The 23,891-nt window shown below is 37.4% G+C and overlaps 2 protein-coding genes across 2 annotated transcripts in view; one reads left to right on the top strand and one right to left on the bottom strand.

Moving 5' to 3' along the window:
- The window catches only part of CCDC146 (coiled-coil domain containing 146), a 116,783-nt gene that overhangs the window by 17,813 nt on the left and 75,079 nt on the right, over positions 1-23,891 (top strand). The window lies entirely within an intron of this gene.
- Positions 10,742-14,331, bottom strand: FGL2 (fibrinogen like 2). The gene is made up of 2 exons (XM_068973225.1): positions 13,708-14,331; positions 10,742-11,549 (listed from the first exon to the last, which is right to left on the bottom strand). The coding sequence occupies exons 1-2, from the start codon at positions 14,321-14,323 to the stop codon at positions 10,840-10,842; spliced, it is 1,326 nt and encodes a 441-aa protein (XP_068829326.1). The 5' UTR covers positions 14,324-14,331; the 3' UTR covers positions 10,742-10,839.

The raw sequence follows: 23,891 nt of genomic DNA, 5'->3' as shown, positions 1-23,891 counted from the left end.
AAGAGAGTTATTTCACCTTAAGTTGAGATTTATCTGGAATCATTTTCCGTTTTGCAGGTTCACACAAAAAGTCAGACAGGGGTGATCCTGAGGCTTACAATATACATATTGGGTTGGCCAAAAAGTACGTTCAAGTTTTCATATACCATCTTACAGGAAAGACCCAAAATAACTTTTTGGCCAACCCAATACTTTACCATGGAATTATCACAGGTAATTTATCATAGAAAATTAGTCCATTTCATGAGAAAAACACCAAGAAGGCCAGGAGAGCTGGAAATAGATAATGGCTCACACATGATACACAGCTTGTAGATAACAAAGATTGTTTTTTTTTTCCCCTCCTTCAGTGAAGACTTTAGTGAGTGTAAAACATTACCTCCTTATTGTGGCATGAATCACAGCAAACAGAAATAACACTGGAAATGCTCCTAGGAAAGTGTCCAGCACATGGCTGGTTCTCAGCAAGTGAGAGGTGCTTATTATTATGAGCATTTAGAAGCAAAATCTCTAAACAAAAAGCAAAACAGATTAATTAGATTGACTGAAAAATTATGATACTCGTTACTGAATAAGAAATAAATGTAAGCAAACAGTTTTGAGTCCCTTCTTTGATAAAATTTCACAACTATGTAAACACAAAGTACTTGCCTCTTGTAGAAGATGAGAAACCCAATTTCCAGAGATATCAAGTGAGAAGGTTTTCAGATTCTACATGATTTCAAATTTGCTGAACTTTTGTTTGAGGCCTTTTGTAATAGAGAAGCAATTCATCTTAATAGTGTCATCCTTCGGAGAAGGCAATGGCACCCCACTCCAGTACTCTTGCCTGGAAAATCCCATGGACGGAGGAGCCTGGTAGGCTGCCGTCTATGGGGTCGCACAGAGTTGGACACGACTGAAGCAACTTAGCAGCAGCAGCAATGTCATCCTTACTTACTCAGAGAAAATCCTGAATGCTAGAAATTAAACTCAGATTTTGAGAGTTAAGAAAATTATTATTTGGAAAAAACCTTATTCAGAATACTTTAATAAACACATAGCACCATGCTATACACATAGTAGGCAAATGATAAATATTTATTGGATTAAAATAATAACTATACATGTAATAGTTATTATAAGGGGCTAAAACAAAAAAAAAGCTGTTTATCTTAAAATGTGATTTTTTTCTCTTTCAAAAGAAGAGTATACATTCTCAGCATTATAGTGTAGATTTCCTTCTGAAAATAGCTAATAATAAAGATCTTTTTGAGTTACTATGTGAACTCCAGGAGGACACTGATCCCGTTAGCTAGGTTTTAATTTTGGTTCCCTCCTGGGACTTTAGGTGAGCAAAGATGCACATGGAGAATTGAATATAATGGTGAGGACAGTAGGTTGCTTACCTGACAGAGAAGTAAATAGAGCAAAGGAGTACAAAGAGCAGAGAAGAAGGAGCCATGCTTCGGGACTGTGGATGAGAAGAGAGGCGGTGCAGAGGAGCAGCTCAAGGAATACCAGCAGCACCGAGAGCATTTTCAAGGATTTAAAGAAACTGCCTAAAGCTCAATTTTATGGCAATCTATTTGTATGTGTTTATATAAAATGAGCTATGTTATATAAGTTAGCTATTGGCCCATTGTGATTTTTGTTGTATTGACTTTGGATTACATGTAAGAGCTGCATATCTAGTTTATTTCAATGGACAGGCTTCCTTGTGTGTTATAGCATGCATGTCACCAATTCCGTATGTAAGCCTGCACGTATATCACATATGTGCATGTGGGGTGTGCATGTGTGCATGCATCTACGCACCCCAAGGGGAACCTCCCCACAGGCAGAGACCTACACTCATTGCTATCCGCAGCTGCTGCTGCTGCTGAGTTGCTCAGTCATGTCCGACTCTCTGTGACCCCATGCACTAGAGCCCGCCAGGCTCCTCTGTCCATGGGGATTCTTCAGGCAAGAATACTGGAGTGGGCTGCCATTTCCTTCTCCAGGGGGTCTTCCTGACCCTCTATCTGCTGCTGGACCCAACCTAAGCGGAAACTTCCAGTCACATTCACTGATAACCATTCCATTGTAAGCCCTTTGAAAGCTATTAGAAATACAAGATTTAGGTTACATCTGACTTGGAAAACTACCAGAAAATATTTGTGAAAAAAAAAACAAGTTTTAAGATCACTAACGTCTCAAAAAGGAGTAAAACTAAGTCTCCTCTTAACTAAAGGTTTATAATCATAGCAAACTAGTGCCCTAATGATTTAAAATGTCCATACATGATTCCTCAAACTTGGGCATTACACTATCAACAAAGAATGTTTTTTAGTCTGTAGCCTAGGTCATATTTCTTGGGCTACATACACATGTGTACACACACACATATATACCATATCCTGCATGAATGACAACCCTCCACCCTCAGAAGGTGGCGTCTCCTGGATGACGCACTGTGGAAGATCTCAGTATGGTATTCCTCCTCCCTTCGCTGTGAAATGACTGCTCAAGTCAAAAGCAACCACTTGTAGAAATCCACAGTAAAAGAATGGCTTCTAAGACATCCAGTAAGCCAACAACAGTGTGGCTGATAGAAGCAAGAAAAAGCACATCCAAATCTCCAATAATCCAGAGAAAGTATCTGTTCCACCAGGAATAAATCTCTGCCCTCTTCATAAGGAAGCTACCCTGGGACTTCACAAATGACACATTTACAGGGTGATTGGATGGGATGAACTGTGTTGGTTGCTCCTTATCTCCAGCTTCTTCTCTGAAAGTCTTCACTTCACGTGCATCTGTTTATTATGTTACTTCATCTAGTCCCAAGGATTCGTTACCAGCTAGATTTTGGCAACCTGCGTATCTTCCCTGAACATCACACTAACATCCAAATGCCATCCACTTGAATGTGTTATAGATCTGAACTTAAGATATTCAAAACTGCTGATCCCCGTCCCCTCCCCTACCACCCCCACATACACTTTCCAGACAGGGTCCCCCAGCAGTCTTCCCCATCTCAGTTAACAGCAGCTCTCTACTTCAATTGCTCAGACTAAAATACTGTAGTTTTCTATGATACCTCTAAATCTTTCCACTGTCCACACCTTTACCCCATCACTCTCCAAGTTTATTACAAACACCATCAAGCTGGTGTTCATGCTTCACTCTTCTCTCCTAACTGTACTCTTCCCTCAGCTACAAGAAAGAAAGTGAAAGTCACTCAACCGTGTCTGTCTCTTTGCGACCCCATGGACTATACAGTCCGTGGAATTCTCCAGGCCAGGATACTGGAGTGGTAGCTGTTCCCTTCTCTAGGGGATCTTCCCAATGGAGGGATCGAACCCAGGTCTCCCACATTGCAGGCAGATTCTTCACCAGCTGAGCCACCAGGGAAGCCCAGGAATACTGGAGTGGGTATCCTATCCCTTCTCCAGCAGATCTTCCTGACCCAGGAATTGAACTGGGGTCTCCAGCACTGCAGGTGGATTCTTTACCAGCTGAGCCACCAGGGAAGTCCAGCTGTAAGAGTGACCCTTTTAAAACTGGATGAGATCATCTGCCTCCTGGAATCAAAACCTTTATGGCTCTTATCTACTCAAAAGCCAAAATCCTTATCATGAGTCGCATGAGTTGGCAGCCCCCACCCGCATTTCTTATTTAAGCCCAATTCCCCCAGTTCTCTCTGATCTCATCTCCTAAGCCCACCCCTCCGCAGACTGCCTGTTTTTCCAGGCTCCTTGCTGACTCTAAAATACACCAAGCGCTTTTCTACCTGATGTTCTCTTTGCTTGGAACCTACTTCTCCCAGTTGTCTGTCTGGCTTGTTCTCCCTTATCTTTTATGTCTCTGATCAAATGTCACTTCCTCAAGGAGGTCTCCTCAGACCTCCCTATATAAAACAACACCGTCCCTCTGAAACTCCTCATCTCTCTTGCCCTGCTTGATTTTTCATGGCAATTATCATATATTGTTTATTCATCTCCTCTGATTAAATATAAACTCCCCAAATATACTGTTAGTCACTCAGTTGTGTCCGATTCTTTGTGACCCCACAGGCTGGAGCCCACTGGGCTCCTCTGTCCATGGAATTCTCCAGGCAAGAATACTGGAGTGGGTTGTCATTCCCTCTTCCAGGGGATCTTCCCAAACCAGGGATCAAACCCAGGTCTTTTGCATTTCAGGCAGATTCTTTACTGTCTGAGCCACAGGAATTTTGTCTGTTTTAGTCATTGATATATCTTTGTCTTCCATGAAGACTGTCTAGCACATGGTAGACACTCAATAAATACTTTAAAAATGAATTACAAAAATCCACTCCAACATTTCTCTCTTCATAAGTTTTTTATTTCCAAGACATTTTTGACTTCTCAACGTCAGTTAGTATTAGCTGCTATTGAATCAAGGTTTGTTTTAACTAATCAAACAATTAGAACCAAATACATCTGCTCAAACTAGCCTACTGAAAACAGAGTTTCTGGTAAATATACCTCTGTCAATGGATTCAGTCACATATGAAATTCTGGTACTTTTTTCTTTCTTTCTTGGTCAAACAACCTCAAAATCAATCTTTATGTGTGTTCCCCAAATTTCTGCTGATATAAATTAGCCAGGTTGTATAAAAGCTTCTCTGGCAATTTGACTTTATAATTCTCAGGAGGGCATGTCTTACCTTGGTTATAGATCTGGAGATGCTGAGGAGTGAGATGGAAGAGCCTAAAGGAGGATTAACATCACTCCTTCAGAATTTGTGTTTTTGCTTTTATCAGCTATATACCCAGGAGTAGAATTGCTGGGTCATATGGTAGGTCTATTTGGCTGCATCAATTTATATTCCCACCAATAGTACATAAGATTTCCCTTTTCTCTACATCCTTGCCAACATTCGTTATTTGTGTGTGTTTTTATTAATGGTTGTCATTCTGACAGGTATGAGGTGATATCTCATTGTGGTTTTGATTTGTATTTTCCTGATGATTAGCAAAATTGAGCATCTTTTCATGTGCCTGTTGGCCATCTGTATTTCCTCTTTGGAAAAGTGTCTATTCATTTTCTGCCCATTTTTCAACTGGGCTGTTAGTGGGTTTTGGTTTTTTTTTTTTTTTTGAGTTGTATAAACTGTTTATATATGTTGGATATTAAGCCCTATTTGGTCATATCATTTGCAAATATTTTCTCTCATTCAGTAGGTTGTCTTTTCATCTTGCTGATGGTTTCCTTTGCTGTGTAAAAGTTAAGTTTAATTAGGTCCCATTTGCTTATTTTTGCTTTTATTTTCGTTACTTCAGGAGACACATTCAAAAAAAATTGCTGCAACTTTTGTCAAAGCGTATCCTGCCTATGTTTTCCTCTACAAGTGTATGGTCTTACATTTAGGTCTTTAATACATTTTGAGTGTAATTTTCCATATGGTGTTAGAGAATGTTCTAATTTCATTCATTTACATGTAGCTGTCAAGATAAATGAACCCCAATGTTCATAGCAACATTATTTACAATTGCCAAGATATGGAAGAAACCTAAGTATCCATCAATAGATGAATGGATAAAGAAATGTGTGGTATAGAAATACAATAGAATACTGTTCAGCCATTAAAATGAAAATTTGCCATTTTCAGAAACATGGACTTGGAAGGTATTATGCCAAGTGAAAAATGTCAGACAGCGAAAGACAAATACTTCATGATATCACCTATATGAGGCATTTAGAAAATACAACAAACTGGTGAATATAGCAAAAAGCAGACTCACAGACATAGAGAACACACCCGTCATTACCACTGGGGAAGGAAAAGGGGCAATATAGGGGTGGAAGACTGAAAGGTAAAAACTATTGGGTATAAGGTAGGCTGAAGGATGTATTGTACAACACAGGGAATATGGCCAATATTCTGTAATGACTGTAAAGGGAAAGTAACATCTAACAATTATATAAAAATTTTTTGAAAGGTTATTCCCTCAGGAAAGAAAGCAACAGTGCCTTTAGCAAGAAAAACCTTATTAAATGTGGGGGCGGAACTGCTTCAAGGAGCAATGGAGGCTCAGTCACATTCAGGAATTCAGGGGACTCTGAGTTCCCCAAGCACACCCCATTTCCCTCCCTCACTTCTATTCTTACTTTCTACTCGTCCCAATCAATAAACAAAAGAAACCTGGCAAAGCTATCATTCAATAAACATTACCATTTGGCAATGTGCAGAATGAAATTCAAGTCTAGATTTAGCCGTCTCTGCTTGTTACCTCTGGAGAGAGGGAGGGGGTTGGAACTGAAGGTCATTTGCAAAGGAGTCTTTAGTCTAAGTGATGATTGTTTAAGAAATTAAAGCATTCGTGCATTTTTTATGATTAAAATTAATTTCAAAATTGCAATACAAGTATGTAAAATACTTTTTTTCTTTAGGAACTCAGCCAGGTAGAACAATCATTGGCCTGGTAAAACTATCCTTCTCAGCATGATAATATACCCAGAAGCATGTTCCCAGAACCCCTTCTAAAAGTTTGCCATTGTTTTAAGTACCCAACCCTGTAGTATATCTGATCCTGTCTTGCCATATCCTCCCCTGAAGGTAATCACTGCTAACCTGTATTCACAGTCTCCTAAATGCTCAGATTTGATGCCACCCCTCCTTCCGCATCTATAACTCTGGCTTCTTTTGACTATAGCTCCGCATCTGTTGTAACATATTCATGAGCCACTTTGAGTAATAACACTCCTGTCTCAAGTTTCCTTTACATCTTAGTCAAACAGATTGATTTCAGGGTAGAATGTAGATGATTATTGAATAATGTAATGGATAATAAGGAATGTACAGGATAGTATAAAACCAATAGAAAGAGGCACCAACCCCCGCCCTCCCCTTGATGTCATCAGAGAAGATTGCCCAGAAAAGATAATTATTTAGAAAGATGATAATGATGATAATACAGATGTATATTCTAGGTGCTTTATATACACTATCTCATTTAATCCTCTCAATAACTCTGTCAGATTCTACTGTAACTCTTATTTTATAATTGAAGGAACCAAAAAAAATTAGATTAGGTGATTTTGCTTGTGCTCACAGAGCTTGCAAATAATGGAGTTGAAATTCAAACTTAATTCTGGCTTCTGAGTCCCATGGATAATAAAACAAAACTCAGCCGGGGTTAAGGATGGCATTCTACCTAGACCAAGGGAACAACAACACAAAGTAATGAAAATATGAGAGAACAAGGTTTATTCTAGAACAAGGCATTCAGTATTGCAGGAGTGTGAATAGTGGCAGAAAGGAGAGGCAGAATTCAGTTAATGAAGGAGCTTATTTGCTGAATTTTATTGTTTAAAAAAAGGAGTTGTTAAAAGGTTTTAAGCGGGAAAATAACATGATCTGAATTTATATATATATATATATATATATTTTTTTTTTTTTTTTTTGCTGCACTGGTCAGCATGCTGGATCTTAATTCCCCAACCAGAGATCAAACCTGTGCCCCCTGCATTGGGAACATGCATCTTAACCACTGGACCACCAGGGATTGTACTTTTGAATCATTCCTCTGGCAGTGATATGGAGGACAGGTTGTAATAGATTCAAACTGAGGGCACAGATCACACTTAGGAGCATTATCCTAAGAGGATGTTGAGGGCTAACCCAGAGCAGCAACATGAATGATGGAAAAAAAAAGGAGATAGGGTTAAATGCCACAAAAATGAAACCAAAACTTCCACATTTCAAATGTGTCAACAGTACTCAAGGAAAATAAGATAATGGTGTTCCTGTATTTGCCCCTGTCGTCCCGTTAATGAAATAGTTCTCATTAAAGTCGTCAGTGAGTCAAAGGTATTGTCTAATTAGGTAAACATTATGCAACTTTTCAACTAAGAGTAAATATATAGAAATTATTTTACAAACAATAGTACTTAATGTTTCCAAATTGAAGAAATAAATAGATGTGATGATTAAATCTTTTATTTTACAATGTTTTTAAGAGACATAAAACATGAACCTATTTTTATGTTTTATATAAACATAAAAACATTTCCTTTTATACATAAAGGAAAATAAGAATTCTAAACAAAGGCTTATCATGACACTATTATTCATCACTTTTTACCTGTAAACCTTCTACCCTTTCCTTGGGTAGACATTCAAAAATAAGGAGCAGCAAATTTGTTACTCAGATTTCTTTTGTCTTGTATATTTAAGCTCTTTATTTATTGGATAAATGTGTCATCATTTCATTTGAAGCATTACTACTTATCAGAAAAATTTGATTTTTTTTCTCAGTGATTAGTGAACCAATTACATTTGGAACTTCGAAAGACCTAATCTTAGTCAATATTTTCAAAGTATGATAAAGCTCAGAAATAATTTGTTACCTCAGATAACAAATATTAGTCATTAAAATGGAACCAAGACAAGACTCTAAAATATTTGTTAGTAGTCAATCTATATTTGTGAACATTAGCTCATTTTATTAGTGAATAGTTTTGCTAGGGCAAAAAACTCTCTCAAATAGATCTATTCCCATCAATATGCTAACAATTATAAAAATCTAAAATATATTTTATAAGTGACTTGAACTGACTTCAAAAAGGAATTTCTATGTTATTGAATTTGTTATTAGAAAGATGCCATAAATATATAATAGAAAATAAAATTTTGATTATTTGAATAAGGTAGAAAGATAGGTTTTTGAGTATTTATGTAGATTAATGAATTATTTGCCAAATTCTCCTGAAATGATACCTGCATCCTATTAAAATCAGTGGATAGTTGCTATGTAAGCTATTTTTTTTTAGAACTGTATTTTTTAAGGAATCTATTTTTCATCTCAGAAATTTGCCTAAATTTATATACATGTTAGTAGTTACATATAGCAAGTAAAAATGCCTTTATCTGAAATACTATATTGTATAATATCAAAATCTTAGCCTTTTTGTAAAAAACAGAAAAGAGAGAGAAGTAAAGAATAAATTAGTTACAACATTTACACTTAGTATCCAATTGAGAGATATGAAGTCGTTGAAATCTACAATGATATCTTACATTGGTAATCACTTAATTCTATTTGCATTTCCCTTGCGTTGGCATTTTAATAATTATTAATAATATAATTTTTCATTATGTTTGCCTGAACTTTGTACATTATATATTTTTAAAAGAATGTCTTGCTTTTTGATTCAAATTATCTATAAAAAGGCAATACTTGAAAAATTAACTTCTTACCTAATGATACTATTCTCAATTATTTTCAAATAATGGGTAAAGCTGCATTTTTGTGAATTTATCTTGAAAACTTGGCTACCTTAGTAGACAAAGATACTAAAAATTAAAGATTGACTGTATATCTATGACTCACATACAGTATTGTATATTCTTCCAAATGTTATTCTAGAGCATTTTTAAAACATGCTGTAGAATACTGCTATTCTCTCTGAAATGATTCCTTTTTATAATAGAGAAATTTAACAAATTATTTTTATAATCCTTTAAATATGCATTTTAGAATTAATGAATTATAAGCGTTCTAGCTACTTTTGTTAAAAAAAAAAAAACTGTGTTTGAATCTTCTAATAGCAAAGTAAGCAATACACCAGTTAGGGTTGAAATATATATTTGAACTACTCTTCTATATATTTAAAATTCAAGTTTTTTATAAATATGAAGATTTACCTATTTATCATATAAACTTAGCTTTGTGTAAAGTGAATCACTTAATAATATTAATGCTTTGGATCTAAAATTGGCTTTCAGAATGTTATAGCCTCCAAATAAGTGCTTCATTCCTTAGCCACACCTACTTCTCCAAAAGGAATTTTACCAGTAGTTTTGCACAGCAGTGAGCAGTCTTAAATTAAAAACTATTATGCATTAGAGCAAAGGAAGATATTTTTTATATTAAAGCAGTTTTTACGATCAAACATCTAAAGAGTTATAAAATATAAAAGAATTACCTTTAAATCATAGTCTTTAAGGTTAAATTAATTTTCTGAATGCTTTTTGGAGGGACATCATACTATCACATTTTAAAATATTTTCAATGATAAAATTTTACATTTCACAAATAGTACATGAGCAGGTTTAATTACATATATTTCTCCTTTCTTGGAAACTAAAATGCCATAAATGCTATAAATTGAGTAAATTTATCTCATAATGAGGAACAGGGTATTTGCTGCTGTTGCTGCTAAGTCGCTTCAGTTGTGTCTGACTCTGTGCGACCCCATAGACAGCAGCCCATTGGGCTCCGCTGTCCCTGGGATTCTCCAGGCAAGAACACTGGAGTGGGTGGCCATTTCCTTCTCCAATGCATGAAAGTGAAAAGTGAAAGTGAAGTCGCTCAGTCGTGTCTGACTCTTAGCGACCCCACGGACTGCAGCCTACCAGGCTCCTTCGTCCATGGGATTTTCCAGGCAAGAGTACTGGAGTGGGATGCCTTGCCTTCTCCGAACAGGATATTTAGAGACAAATAAGTAATTATAGCCTGAAAAAATGTGTTTAAATCACTGTCAAAATAGAGGTCACTTGTGTAAAATCTAGCCTGCTGAAAAAAACAATTATTTTTTAATTAGAGTGAGTAATATAAGTAGTATAAAACTTTTTAAATAAGAGAAATTAAAAGAATTATAAGTCTAATGTGTGATTCTTAATATTACCAATTACTTGCAAGTGTTTATTTGGATAACAGCAGAATAGTGACAAAGAACTTCTTTAAAAGGCATATTTTTCAGTTTTATTTCAAATGCTATGTGGCATAAGAACCCATTGCTCAGAGATAAATTTTAAGCCATGGAAAAGGAGTTTGAAACATATTCCAAAGTGCTGAAGGAATTAATTGCCTTATTGGGTAATGAATACCCAGAAGAATTAGCATTAGTGATTTATGGCTTAAAGTGCTTGGGTCTGATCATCATTTTGACTTCTTTGAAGGAGGACTTGTAACCACCAGGTTGTGCCTCACTTATGCCAGGCCAGGTACCCCAGAAAATCCCATTTCGGACACCTCTGTATTTTTGGTGATAATATTTGCCATTCAAGTTTGCAGAAAGACAGGCGTCAAACCACCAGCCTGAACTGTAGTAGAGCCCACAGTTCCCAGAGGGGTATCGATCATTGTCTCTATCCGGGGTGGTGAAAAACTTCAGGTCGTGGTTGTAATGTTTACTGAAACGTAAGGCATCTCCAGCTGTGCCATTATAGTTACCAACGTGTAGACGGTATTTGAGAAACTCGTTGGCCACATAAAAGTGATCATACAAGGCATAGAGTTTGACACCATTAAAGTCTTCAAGATCTATTCTTAGAATCATGTCCTTACTCTTAGTCAGAAGATGGATTTTATCGTTCCCCAGCCAAAATTCTCTTCTGAGGTTTCCAAAGCCTACTTTGTAGTCTTGCCATGTTCTGGTGAAGTTGGTGCTTCCATCAACACGTGCTTGCAGCACTGTCCAGCCTCCCGCCATGGTCTCCATGTCGCAGAAAACTTCGAAGCTACTGTTTCTGGGATCTGGTGTAACTCTATAGAGCTCACTGCTTCTTTTGCCTATAGTGTAGTATTCAGAGCAATCTTTATATATAAGATGTTGCTGAACTGAAGGAGTGAAAAAAGAAAGGCATTGGATTTTGTTAATAAAAACTAAGCATCTAAAGAATTCTTGATATGCACAAAAGCAGTTTGATAATTCGATCAATGGTGACAATGAAAACTTGCTCGGCAAATTACTTGAACCTGTTTAGCAAATGCTTATTAAAGCCTCAGAACAGTACCTTGATATTATAAAGCAGGCAAAGTTCTCTAACACTCTCTTGGTTTAATAATATTGACAATATCAACAACTAATAACAACAAGAAATAAAAGTGATAGTTTTAGTAATTTAATGATATTTAGTGAGGGCTCTGCCTGTGTCTTAGAGATTCTGCCAAAGACTTGGTGACATTTTTACAGTTGATCTGCACGTGAACTTTATGATGTAGGTAGTATTACTAATCTGCTGGTAAAAAGGATATTTAGGCTCAAAAAGGATCAGTGGTTTGCTCAACTTCATAGGATCTTTAAATGGCAGAGACAAGACAGAGCAAAGCTTGTCCTTGTAACCACTTCATTCCTTAGTCCTGAAACTCAGATAATTCCAACTCTCCTAGAATTGCATTCCATGCGTGCAGAGGACTCACAGGCTTCTATTTCCTTTCACCTGAAGAGGCTGATATACTCCACTTTCAGGTCATTTTACAAGATTATTCCAAATGATTTATTAAAATTCTAAAATACAGCATTGATCAACATTTCCATTTATCTTACTTGCTTGACAAAGAAGCTCAAATTAAAAAAAAACTTCACTAATATATGAATATTCTTATTCTGAATTTATTATCCAGGAAAATATTCAGCATTTCACATGTTTGGTTTTTAGAAGGAAACCATAGGCGATTACATTCAGGATAAATATAATAATCAAATAATGTGGCTCTGTAGGAACCACTAGAGATATTTACTCCAAAATAATTTTTACAAAAATCCTTGCCAGATCAGTCAAGTTTAATACATTAATACAAGCCACTATGAGCCACAAATAATCTATTCATGTGTATTTAGAACTCAGAATATTCAGACAGTTCCCCAAAACTTTAGTAGAAAAATAGCAGAATCTTCTTGTCATTACACTTTGCCATGCAGTACGAATCTAATGCACACCCAGGTATGCCACCTACGACATGAACCTCTGCCTTGCAATGTGCAGGGTCCGTTTAGATACAGGCTGCTGGGAGTATTAGCAACAGTAGTCCTTGAAACTCCCAAACACCTTCACTGGTTGATTCCCTGGGAGTGGAGCATGCATGAGGTGCTTCTTTCAAAGGAACGCGATCTCTGCTGCAGGCACCACACCCCTTCAATGTCACACTCATGCAGAGACGGCTTTCAGAAGACCATCAGCAAGGGTCCCAGCAACTCATGTGGAAAACCAGGGTTTGGGAGAACCAGTGCCACAGCCAGCAGTTCTTGGACAGAGTGGGTAGTTAGGTTTGTGGTCTTTAACATGTATTTATTAAAGTTAATTCAAATAATCTGGATGGGGAGGATGGCTTCTACTACTATATGCTTGAATTCTAGTAGTAATAAGATATTCCTTTCCTTAGTAGCATGCCAAAACTCTGCATAAAATAGTTTTTGTGCCACTAGGTCTCAAAGTAAAAAGTTTTGCACACACATGAAACCATATAACTATTTTTATCTGGTCCATAAAATCTCCTATTTCCACTAGATGTTTGGGATTAATTGCAGATTACTTGCTAAAATCTTTCAAAGGTCTCTTGTTGCTGTATAAGGAGCAATCACCCAACTACAAAAAAAACTGATTTGCGATGAACAGAGTACAACCACAAATACTGCCTTAACTCTATTGTTTTCAGATACTTCAGTGAACAGATAAGTAAGTTAAAGTCACTGAAACATTAAGACTTTCTCTCCACTTCTGTTTGTGTGTAGCTCTGGTGTCAGCGAATAAGATCTTTAAAAGTGCTTTAAAATGGATACAGAACTCATTATGACTTTTTTTGTAATTATGTCCTATCTCTTTTCTGTGGTCACATTTAGAAAGATAATAGTTTCCCTTGTACTACCTTGATGAATAAAAGGCTTAACTTTTAATTTGCCCTTCATTTAACATAATTTCTCAGGTTAATGTTTATAGATCCTATTGAGTTATATAACATTCATCAACAAATGATAAGAAAACATTATTATACATACCTGGGAGTGACTGTATTTGTTCTTGCCTGGGACACTTAGATGAACACTTGCCATCCAAACTATTGACAACAAATGTGAGGTTTGCCACTTTGCTATCAACATAATGTTCTATGTTGTTCATATTTACAAGATTCAGCTTCTCCAGGCGACCCTGAAGCACATCGATCTCCTCCTTGGCATTCTTAAGGTCAGAGGACAGTTTGTTCACCTCGCTCTCTAATTCTCTCACTCTGCTGTCCCCAGTTTCTCCTGGGGCTCCTGCGCCTGGTAACAGCAATCCATTTCTTCCTGGGTCTCGATTGTCATCAGCCTGCAGTTTGCAGTCTTGGCAAGTCTTCTTCAAGCTATTTACAATTTCCTTGAGATTCTGAACTTCTTTGAACACCTCCTCGATCCTGCTGAACTGCTTGGGGAGCTGAATAGTCAGCGGGGGCAGGTTCACCTGGTAGGGACATTCGCCTTCCTCCTCACATCTCCCTCTGCTTTCTAGTCTCACCCGGCAGGCATTCTGGGCTGGTTCATCTTTAATTTCTTCTGTTTCATTGTTTGCCACAACCAAAAAACCATATGTAGCAAGGACAGTTGAGCTCAGCCAGCACCAGTTCGCCAGCTTCATCTTTGCAGTGGCGCTCACTCACCCCAGCAGGGAAGGGTGCCGGGCTGGAGCTGCTTTAAGAGCGGCCAGCTGCCGGCCTGAGTCAGGCTTTCTGTGTTCTCAGGAAAGGGCGGGAGCTCTTTGCATCACAAGTCTCAGAAACGCGGAGGAAGAGACTGTCCTCATCAAACTCAGTTTGCCAAAAACTGTTATTTATTTTCGATCAAAATCATCCTCTTTGGAATTCCTGCAGCTAGTCAGATGCACATATTCAACAAGTTTCACTTTCATTGTTTATTTTATGAAGCACAAGAAAATAATTGTATTTGGAGTAAATCATTTCATGATACTTAACTCCCCAGTGGGGAAAATAGTTTTTAGAGATAAAAGTGAATGTGCTAGCTATCTAGATTGTGTGAAGGACAGAAATGTTACTAAAATTGATATGGTTCTTTTTTCTTTTTGGAATAAGCCATCGAGAAACCTGTAGTTTTCTTCACATTGGGCTTTCAGGTGAAATCTCAAGCACTTAAACACAATTTTAAATATAATAAAGCTCAACTTTCTGACTCTTGCAGTGGACTTTTGTTTAATCTATTTGAAAAGAGAAGAAACCCAGATAAGAAAAAAAGTTCTGCTTTCTCTCTCTTTGACCATCACACAGTGTAGGAGAAATGTCTAAATGATGAAAACTCTTTATAAGGTACATCATTGTCTTTAATCAAAACCAGCAGCCTCCTCCTTTGCCCTCCGGCAGTTTTGTGACTGTGCTGTCCTTCCACAACCACCCAAGTGAATCTGTGAACTAGTCCCGTCTGTGCTCCGCTCCTTCTTTGTCTCGAGCATCTTTGCCTTCCCTTCCTCCTGGCAGCCCTGCCAGGCCCAGCTCTGTGCTTTCTGCCTCCACAGTGGGCCCTCCACTTGGTCTCCATGCCACTTACTATGTCACTACTTTGCCCCAAACATGTCTGCATTCCTGACTTTTCAAACTTTTTTTCCACAGTTTTCAAACTTTTCTCCTGGGAGGTTGAGGGCAAGAAGTGGGAACAGCTTTTATTGGAGAAACCACTTCCTTTTAATTTGTTTTACATATTGGTGTCTCATACAAGATTTCTTATTGGTGGTAGTGGTGGCTTAGTTGCTAAACTGTGTCTGACTCTTTTGCAACCCCATGTACTGCCAGGCTCCTCTGTCCATGGGAATTCCCAAGCAAGAATGCTGGAGTGGGTTGCTATTCCCATGCACAGAGGAGCCTGGCAGGCTGCAGTCCTTGGGGTCACAAAGAGTCAGGTCTGACTTAGCGACTAAAAGAAGATTTATTTTAAAAGGATTTTATGGCTTTAAAAATCATTTCATAATTATGGCTAAAAATCTAAATTCTTACTATTATCATTTGCAGTACTCTGTAGTCTGTCTCTCATTTATTTCTTTAACCTGATTTCCTATTCTTTTTCTATATGCTCCTTCATCCCAGCCAAACTCTCCTATTCAACCTGACTATTCATGTTCTCGAAATGTGTCGGCTTCACTTTACTCTTGCAAACTGTATGTATTCCTGAGTACTCAGGAGACCTAGACTCTACCTCTGGATCTGCCTTTTACTGGGTCTGTCATCAGCTCTGCTGGCTCTTGGTTCCTGGAACTGTGAAGGAGGGGTTTGGCTATTCTTCCCTCACACAGGAATGATAGTTATAAACACCTTGAGTGCTGGAGTGCTGAAGGAAAAATGCAGTGTATACAATGTAACAGTCTTTCCAAACAAATTTGACAAACATGTTATACACACTTAGGTCTCATTTTCCTCCATCTTCTTCCAGCTTTTTAAAAAATTAAGCTTGTTTTTCTCTTTATTCCATTTAATATATTCAAATAAATTTTAGATACACTCTTAACTTTTTGACTAAAAAATATATATTTAATCTCCTAATTTCATTTCTCTCTCCTCACCTACTTTCAAGCTGTGACACTCCCTTATTGTGAGGGGAGAAATAAATGAATGATTAGGGAATTTTAAAAAATGATAATATAAATAATAGATTAAAATATCTTAAAAAGTAGAAATACATAGGAACAATGTTGAGTTTAAGGTATATTATTAAATGCCTTTGACTAAATTGACTATAAATCCACATGTTCAGGGACTTCCCTGGTGGTACAGTGGCTAAGACTCCACACTCCCAACGCAGGGTGCCTAGGTTCGATCCCTAGTCAGGAAACGAAGATCCTGTGTGCTGCAACTAACACCTGGCACAGCTGGGTTTAATAAGTATATATTTTTTTAATCCACACATTTAGTCAGTCAAGTCCAGTCAAGTATTTGTTAAAGATCTGTATACTCAGATTTGTATATTCCAAGCATTAAGATATGTATACTAGAGCATATAAAAGATGGATCCCCTCATCCTATATCAACTGAGCATCCCATACATGCAAGACACTATTCCAGGCACTTAGGCTGCAGACATCAAACATAAATCCCCTTTTCCTTCTTAGGAAGGAGTATTGAGGACTTTGCATTTTGTTCATGTTGAACTTTCAAGTGAAATCTTAAGCACTTTTAAGCTTTTCTAAATCTAACAAAAGTAAAGCTTTTTTGCTCTTGCATTGGGCTTTTGTTTCATCCCTGTGAATCAGGGATTTGCTTTTCAGGCACTGCTATTGATTCTTGGGACCTGCAAACCCCACTTAGCCAAAGGCCAGTGTTATAGTTTCACCTAAAATGTTTGGGAACTGGCTCCAGTCCCTTCAGGACCATAGAAAATACCCAAAATAAAGGCAGAAAATTGCTTTATTAATCATTTTTTTGACATTAATAGGTGGGATTCTGAGTTCTTACTTTTAAAATATTGTTGTTCACTTACCACGGGCAGACACTGACTACCGCATAAAAGAGCCTCAACCTGGCTAGTAAATTTATAGCCCATGGGGGCAGAGAGTTTGCTACAGTTGTTCAAGAAGCTTTCACAAATACTGTCTCACTACATCCTCCCATCCACACAATTACTTCTGCATGTGCAGATGAGCAGAGAAAGAGTTCAAAGAAATAAATGATTTGCCTATAGTTTCACACTTTTTAAGGGATGGTGTATTAAAAAGAAGAGACATTACTTTGGCAACAAAGGTCCGTATAATCAAAGCTATGGTTTTTCCAGTAGTCATGTATGGATGTGAGAGTTGGACCATAAAGACGGCTGAGTGCCAAAGAATTGATGCTTTTGAACTGTGGTGTTGGAGAAGACTTTTGAGAGTCCCTTGGACATCAAGGAGATCAAACCAGGAAATCAATCCTAAATATTCATTGGAAGGACTGATGCTAAAGCTGAAGCTGCAATACTTTGGACACCTGGTGCGAAGAGCCCACTCACTAGAAAAGAGCCTGATGCTGGGAGGGATTGAAGGCAAGAGGAGAAGGGGACGACAGAGGATGAGATGGTTGGATGGCATCATCAACTCAATGGACATGAATTTGAACAAGGTTCAGGGGATGGTGAAGGACAGGGAAGCCCGGCGTGCTTCAGTCCACGGGGTCGCAAATAGTCAGACACTAGTGAACAACAACAACAAGCAACAGAGCTGGAATTTGAACCTGGTCTGATTCCAAAGTTCCTGTCTTTTCTCCTATGCCATCCTGTCATATGAGGGGCAGGGCGATAATACTGGAAAGGAATACTGGTACCATGTTGTGGAGACCCTGGTACTTAAATCACTGCTTAGATAAGTGGGGACTCACTGAAAGTTTTGAGCAAAGGAATAATTTAATCAGTTATGCATTTGAGAGAAGTTAATCATTGAAACTGTAGGTGCATTGGAAAGAGAAAGATTAGGTAAGGAGAGCAGTTTAGCAGCCATTTAAATAGTCCAAGTCATTGTTTCCCAAAGTGTTTTTTCTGGAATGTGAGTGACTAGATGTTGATAAATGTTGTATCAAAATAGAGTTCCAGGACAAGTGGATCTGAAAATTATCAGTCATTTGCTAGCGTGCATTATAGCTGGCCAAAAGCTAAATAATATATGCTGCATTTTAAAAATTATGATTGATAATGGGAATCTTTTTTTTTTTCTTTAGCACAACTTTTAAGGATGAATCTTCTGCTAAAAACCAGTAGGAAATGCTATTGCACATGAAAGGTGGCATGGTGGCAGAAGGAGTGGTGAAGGGGCAGCAGCTATTGTTTTGTGTGTGTGTGTGTGTGTGTGTGTGTGTTTAGTCGCTCAGTTGTGTCTAGCTCTTTGTGACCTCATGGACTGTAGCTTGTGTGTTTGTCTGTTTAGTTGTTAAGTTGTGTCCAGCTCTTTGTGACCTCATGGACTGTAGCTTGCCTCTGTCCCTCCTGTCCATGGGATTTCTCAGGCAAGAATACTAGAGTGGGTTGCCATTTCCTTCTCCAGGGGATCTTCCCAACTCAGGGATAGAACCTGTGTCTCTGAGTCTCCTACATTGGCAGGCAGATTCTTTACCACTGAGCCACCTGGGAAGCAGCTATTTTTAGCAAAGAGTAATAGAAGCTACAGAATCTTGATAAGGGATGAAAAATGGAAGGAGAGGAAGAGTTGAGAAAGCACATGAAATACAACTTCAACTGAAGTTAAGTAATGTTATGGCAATAAGTCGAGAGGCAGCAGTAAATTGGGGAGAGTGTAGCAGTGATATTTCTGTTTTGAATAGAGTGACAAGACACAAAGTAGAAATACCTAATATACAGTTGAATATCTAAGTATTACAAACAACACAAAATGAAAATGGATGTCAGTTTGAAACCACGGGAACCAAAAGGATTGTAAAATATCAGAACCAGAAGAGTACAGTGTCACAAAGACCAGGGGAGAGGGTTTCAAGGAGTTAGCCATCAAATGACCAAAAACTTTAAGAGCTGACTTCCTGTCCTCAACTTGCACAAAATTCCCACCCTCTGACCTTGATTCTCTGTCTTCTCCCTCTTGCTAGGAAACCATTCTGGACTTTCTCGTGCTCAGCCTGTCCTGACTCCTAGAGTCATCTACTGATGATGGCAATCAGAACCTTCCATCCACTCTCAACATAAAACTGACACATTACGCCCACTTGTTTTTCAGATCTAAACAAATTAACACCAATATACGTTGGAATTTTAAAGTAGTAAGATATGTTTTTATAAAAGTGAAAAGTGCTTTCATCAGTCGATGCTCACAACATATTCAAACTTCTTTTCTTTTTTTTATGCAAAGTATATTCAAAAGGGATCTGCATTTACTGTATCTGGATCAGATTCCAAAAGCACATTTTCATTTCCCTTAATACAGTTTATTTTTAAATAAAGAAACCCTTTGTGTTTCTATTTTTATCAAAGGGGGTAAGTAAATTTACTAATTATTATTTTTGTTATGTTGAGATCCCTTTGTTGATATTACACCTATTAATTTAACATATTTGTAGTTTCTGACTCATTAAATGGTTCTTTAGGGAGTGCATGCTTTTGTGATAAATATTAATACTTTCACTTTTTAAACTACTTGAATTGAAATGTCAACAATAAATACTGTTTATCTTAATACTCCTTAAAGGTTCATTGTATATCTCATGGTTCATTGTATATCTCATTTAAACAAAAGCCTGATTTCAGCAATCCACAGAGAGATCAAGAATTGCCTGATTCTGGTTAAAGCTAGAATAACAGTTGGTAGGTTCTTTGTTATGTCTTGCAAGTACTTCACACTAGCATAGATGAAGCGATTTAGACTAGGAATCCCTCCAGCATGGACCTACCATGAAAGATCCACTATGTGGGTCCTTAGAGGGGTTCTGGATCAACAGAAATATCCAAAGGTCCACTTTTTATAAGACTACAGAACATATAATCACTTGATGTACTAATAGCCTGTCTTCAGGGGGTATCCAGGGATTCTCAGATTAGAATTTTATGAAACTGGAATATTCCATGGGAGTCTTGGAATGTCCATCTGTCAATACCTTATCAACAAAATCTCTTTACTATGTATCCGACACCAAGAAGGGGATCATGAGGATCCAAGATATCCATGGGGTGTGGCATCTAATTTTGCTGTCATTTTTCTAAATTTCCAGAGACTTAAAAATCTTCATATAACCACTGAAGAAACAAAATATATTTTTGTATCTTATATTAGAGATTGATCTTGAGTTTCCTTTTATATTCCTCAAATCACTGCGAATGGTGACTGCAGCCATGAAATTAAAAGATGCATACTCCTTGGAAGGAAAGTTATGACCAACTTAGACAGCATATTAAAAAGCAGAGACATTACTTTGCCAACAAGGTCCATCTAGTCAAGGCTATGGTTTTTCCAGTAGTCATGTATGGATGAGAGTTGGACTATAAAGAAAGCTGGGCGCAAAAGAATTGATGCTTTTGAACTGTGGTGTTGGAGAAGACTCTTGAGAGTCCCTTGGACTGCAAGGAGATCCAGCCAGTCCATTCTGAAGGAAATCAGTCCTGGGTGTTCATTGGAAGGACTGATGTTGAAGCTGAAACTCCAATACTTTGGCCACCTGATGCGAAGAGCTGACTCATTTGAAAAGACCCTGATGCTGGGAAAGATTGAGGGCAGGAGGAGAATGGGACGGCAGAGGATGAGATGGCTGGATGGCATCACCGACTCGATGCACATGGGTTTGGGTGGACTCCGGGAGTTGGTGATAGACAGGGAAGCCTGGTGTGCTGTGGTTCATGGGGTTGCAAAGAATCAGACACAACTGAGCGACTGAACTGAACTGAACTGAAGGAGGAAATCATTAAAAAAATGAAATTGTGTTTTCTGTGTGTCTTCCCATTGTTTCTCATAATTTATGGTAGTTATATTTTCTAAAGTCACCACAAACACTGAATTAGCAAATACCAAACCATTGCTCCTAGGGGAAATATAGGGTTAGGTCTCTATGAGCCTCTTTGGTCATAATATTTTTGTCAACTGATCAATATATAACCTTATTTTAAATGTTTCTGTTTAAAGACATCTTATTTAACATATATTATTAATTCATTAACACAGAATTCATGACCAAGAGAACAATAATTCATGACTGAAGGAAGCTTTTCTAACCCATGTATTTTCTCCTTAAGGTATATCACAACTTTCTTGCACTGAGGAACACTTGATAGCACCTCAAAACTATGCTTAGGGGCCATTTTAAATAGTGAAAACATCAATAAAAAAAAAATACACAAACATGTTGAAAAACATGGCACTTAGACCACAGAAAGAACACTTTTTTACAGTATGAGAGCTGAAACAAGACAACAGTGTTGAGCTTCGCTGGGAATGTACGTGTTGGGCAACTCAAACTTTTCACAGCCCTGCACGTGTCTGCAAATGGTCCCCAAAGCCCACAGGTATTATCTTCGGGTTGCAAATAAATTCTAATAAGTAAGCAAATTTGCAAACACACAGTACATGAATAATTAAGATTCACTGTATATTGTTACAAAATCCAAGGCTTTAAATTCTTGGAAATGTCTATATAGCCATTTCAAGTTAAGGGTTAATTTGGTTTTATCTGTTTTATCACTTGTGTTCCTTAGGGTATTATTTGTTTTGTTTTTACTAGGCATTTACAAATAATATATAAATATGAATTTATATAATATATAACATATTCAGTTCAGTTCAGTCACTCAGTTGTGTCCGACTCTCTGCGACTCCATGAATCGCAGCACGCTAAGCCTCCCTGTCCATCACCAACTCCTGGAGCTTACTCAAACTCATGTCCATCGAGTCAGTGATGCCATCCAGCCATCTCATCCTCTGTCATCCCCTTCTCCTCCTGCCCCCAATCCCTCCCAGCATCCAGGTCTTTTCCAATGAGTCAACTCTTTGCATGAGGTGGCCAAAGTATTGGAATTTCAGCTTCAGCATCAGTCCTTACATATGTCTAATTATATTTTATATAACTATATATAATATCATGCAATATCATTGATATTATATAGTTATATAAATTTAAACTGAATAATAAAATTTAGCTTAGGAATTTGTTTCAGTTCATTCATAAATATAGTGTGCATCTTAAACAATTAAATTATTATGGAAAAGCAAAACTATGAAACTAATTCCATGCCACTTGAATAATTTCATGTTGAACGTATATCTTTTGAATGCTTGTTCTTTATTTTCTTCAAAACTTGTTTTTAAAAGACTCAAGTTTATCTTATGAAATACATCTCATGTATGAATTCTCAATAAATGTTCATTTAAAGCTGATTTCCACTGTGCTAGTAACTAAAGAAAATTTATGAAATGGAGTAAATGTAGTAATTTAATAGTAAACATTTGAACACACCGATGACATATCATCCAAGTTCTTCTAAGTAAATCTTTTTAAACATGATTCAAACCATAGCATTCTGAGATATAGTCTATCTTACTGAGTTTCTTTCTCTGCTGTTGGCTTGATGTTATCTATGATTTCAGTCATATCCTATTGTTTGAAGTGAAAAATTCAGAGTATAGGAAACCATTTCTTGATCATTATCAACAAATGTAAAATTGCTTGGCCCTTCTTTTGCTTATTTTAAAGTGTCCACCATTATTTATCACAGCTTCCTCTGCTTGTGTATTTATTTCAATCATGTTTACATGTATAAATGATATGGCATGTGTTTTGATACTTTATATATATATTAAAGCTTAGCTTTAACAATTGTTGCACAAAAAAATGACAAAATAGATGCATAAGTTGTGGTCAGTTATGGTATAAACATAGGCTTAAAGTAAGTTTCCATTTTTACTACCATCATCATCTTAAAAACATATGACATGACAGGGTGAAAAGAGCCTTAGGGTGGTAGTCCAGAAACCCATGGTCTTACTGAGCAAACTCCCACTTTCTTGTCACTTTTCCTCATCTGTAATATGAAGTCAGATTAGAGAGCTCAAGGTCCTTTTCAGGTGTAATAGTTTATGACTAAATGTTATTAATTAGAAGCCATGTAATAGCAAAGAAAATTGTAAGTGCAGATGGTCCTTTGATTAAATCATTAATTCCGATGGAAAATTATAAAGATCTACTTCATTTCAGTTATTCCTCCATTCAATGAGTCCTTATTTTCCATTTATTGAGTCGTGCTCAGTACTAACCCTGGGGATGACAAAAGTGAAAAAACAGACCCATTTCTCACTTCGTGGAGCTTTAAGCTGCAAAGTAGTTCAAACCAGAGCCAGCCTTGGGCCAAGACAGCATGTTTGGCCTTAGACAGGGGGTCAGTAAGCACACTAGCACACTAAGGTCTTTTGCACCCCTCAACTTCCTCCCTCAATGCCATGGCATTGGCCTCTCCCTTCCCTAACTCTGAAAATAGCCACTTTTAGAGTCATTCTTTTCAGATTAGACCACAAAGATTGCACAGTGTCTGTATATAATGATGGCTATGTTGGATATACACTGCCTGGCAGAGAAGAGAACTTTCTCTTTTCTTTATTAGGCTTATTTCTCTGCGTCTCAACCCACTTCCATAACTGCTACCACTGCAAAATGATCCATATACAAAGCAGAGAAAAACAAGCGTTTGGAATGAAAGGGATTTTAAAAAGAAAACCATATTTTATACAAATGGCATGTATAGCTTCCCTAGGTCTA

Source organism: Capricornis sumatraensis, chromosome 5 (assembly GCF_032405125.1).
Source record: "Capricornis sumatraensis isolate serow.1 chromosome 5, serow.2, whole genome shotgun sequence".
NCBI classification, from domain to species: Eukaryota; Metazoa; Chordata; class Mammalia; order Artiodactyla; family Bovidae; genus Capricornis; species Capricornis sumatraensis.
The sequence above is the reverse complement of the archived record's forward strand: the minus strand, read 5'-3'. Positions and strand labels throughout refer to the sequence as shown.

Coding starts and splice junctions, on each gene's coding strand:
- FGL2 (XM_068973225.1), bottom strand. CDS start 14,323: ATGAAGCTGGCGAACTGGTGCTGGCTGAGCTCAACTGTCCTTGCTACA. Junction 11,550..13,707: donor ACAAATACAGTCACTCCCAG/GTATGTATAATA, acceptor TCACTCCTTCAG/TTCAGCAACATCTTATATAT.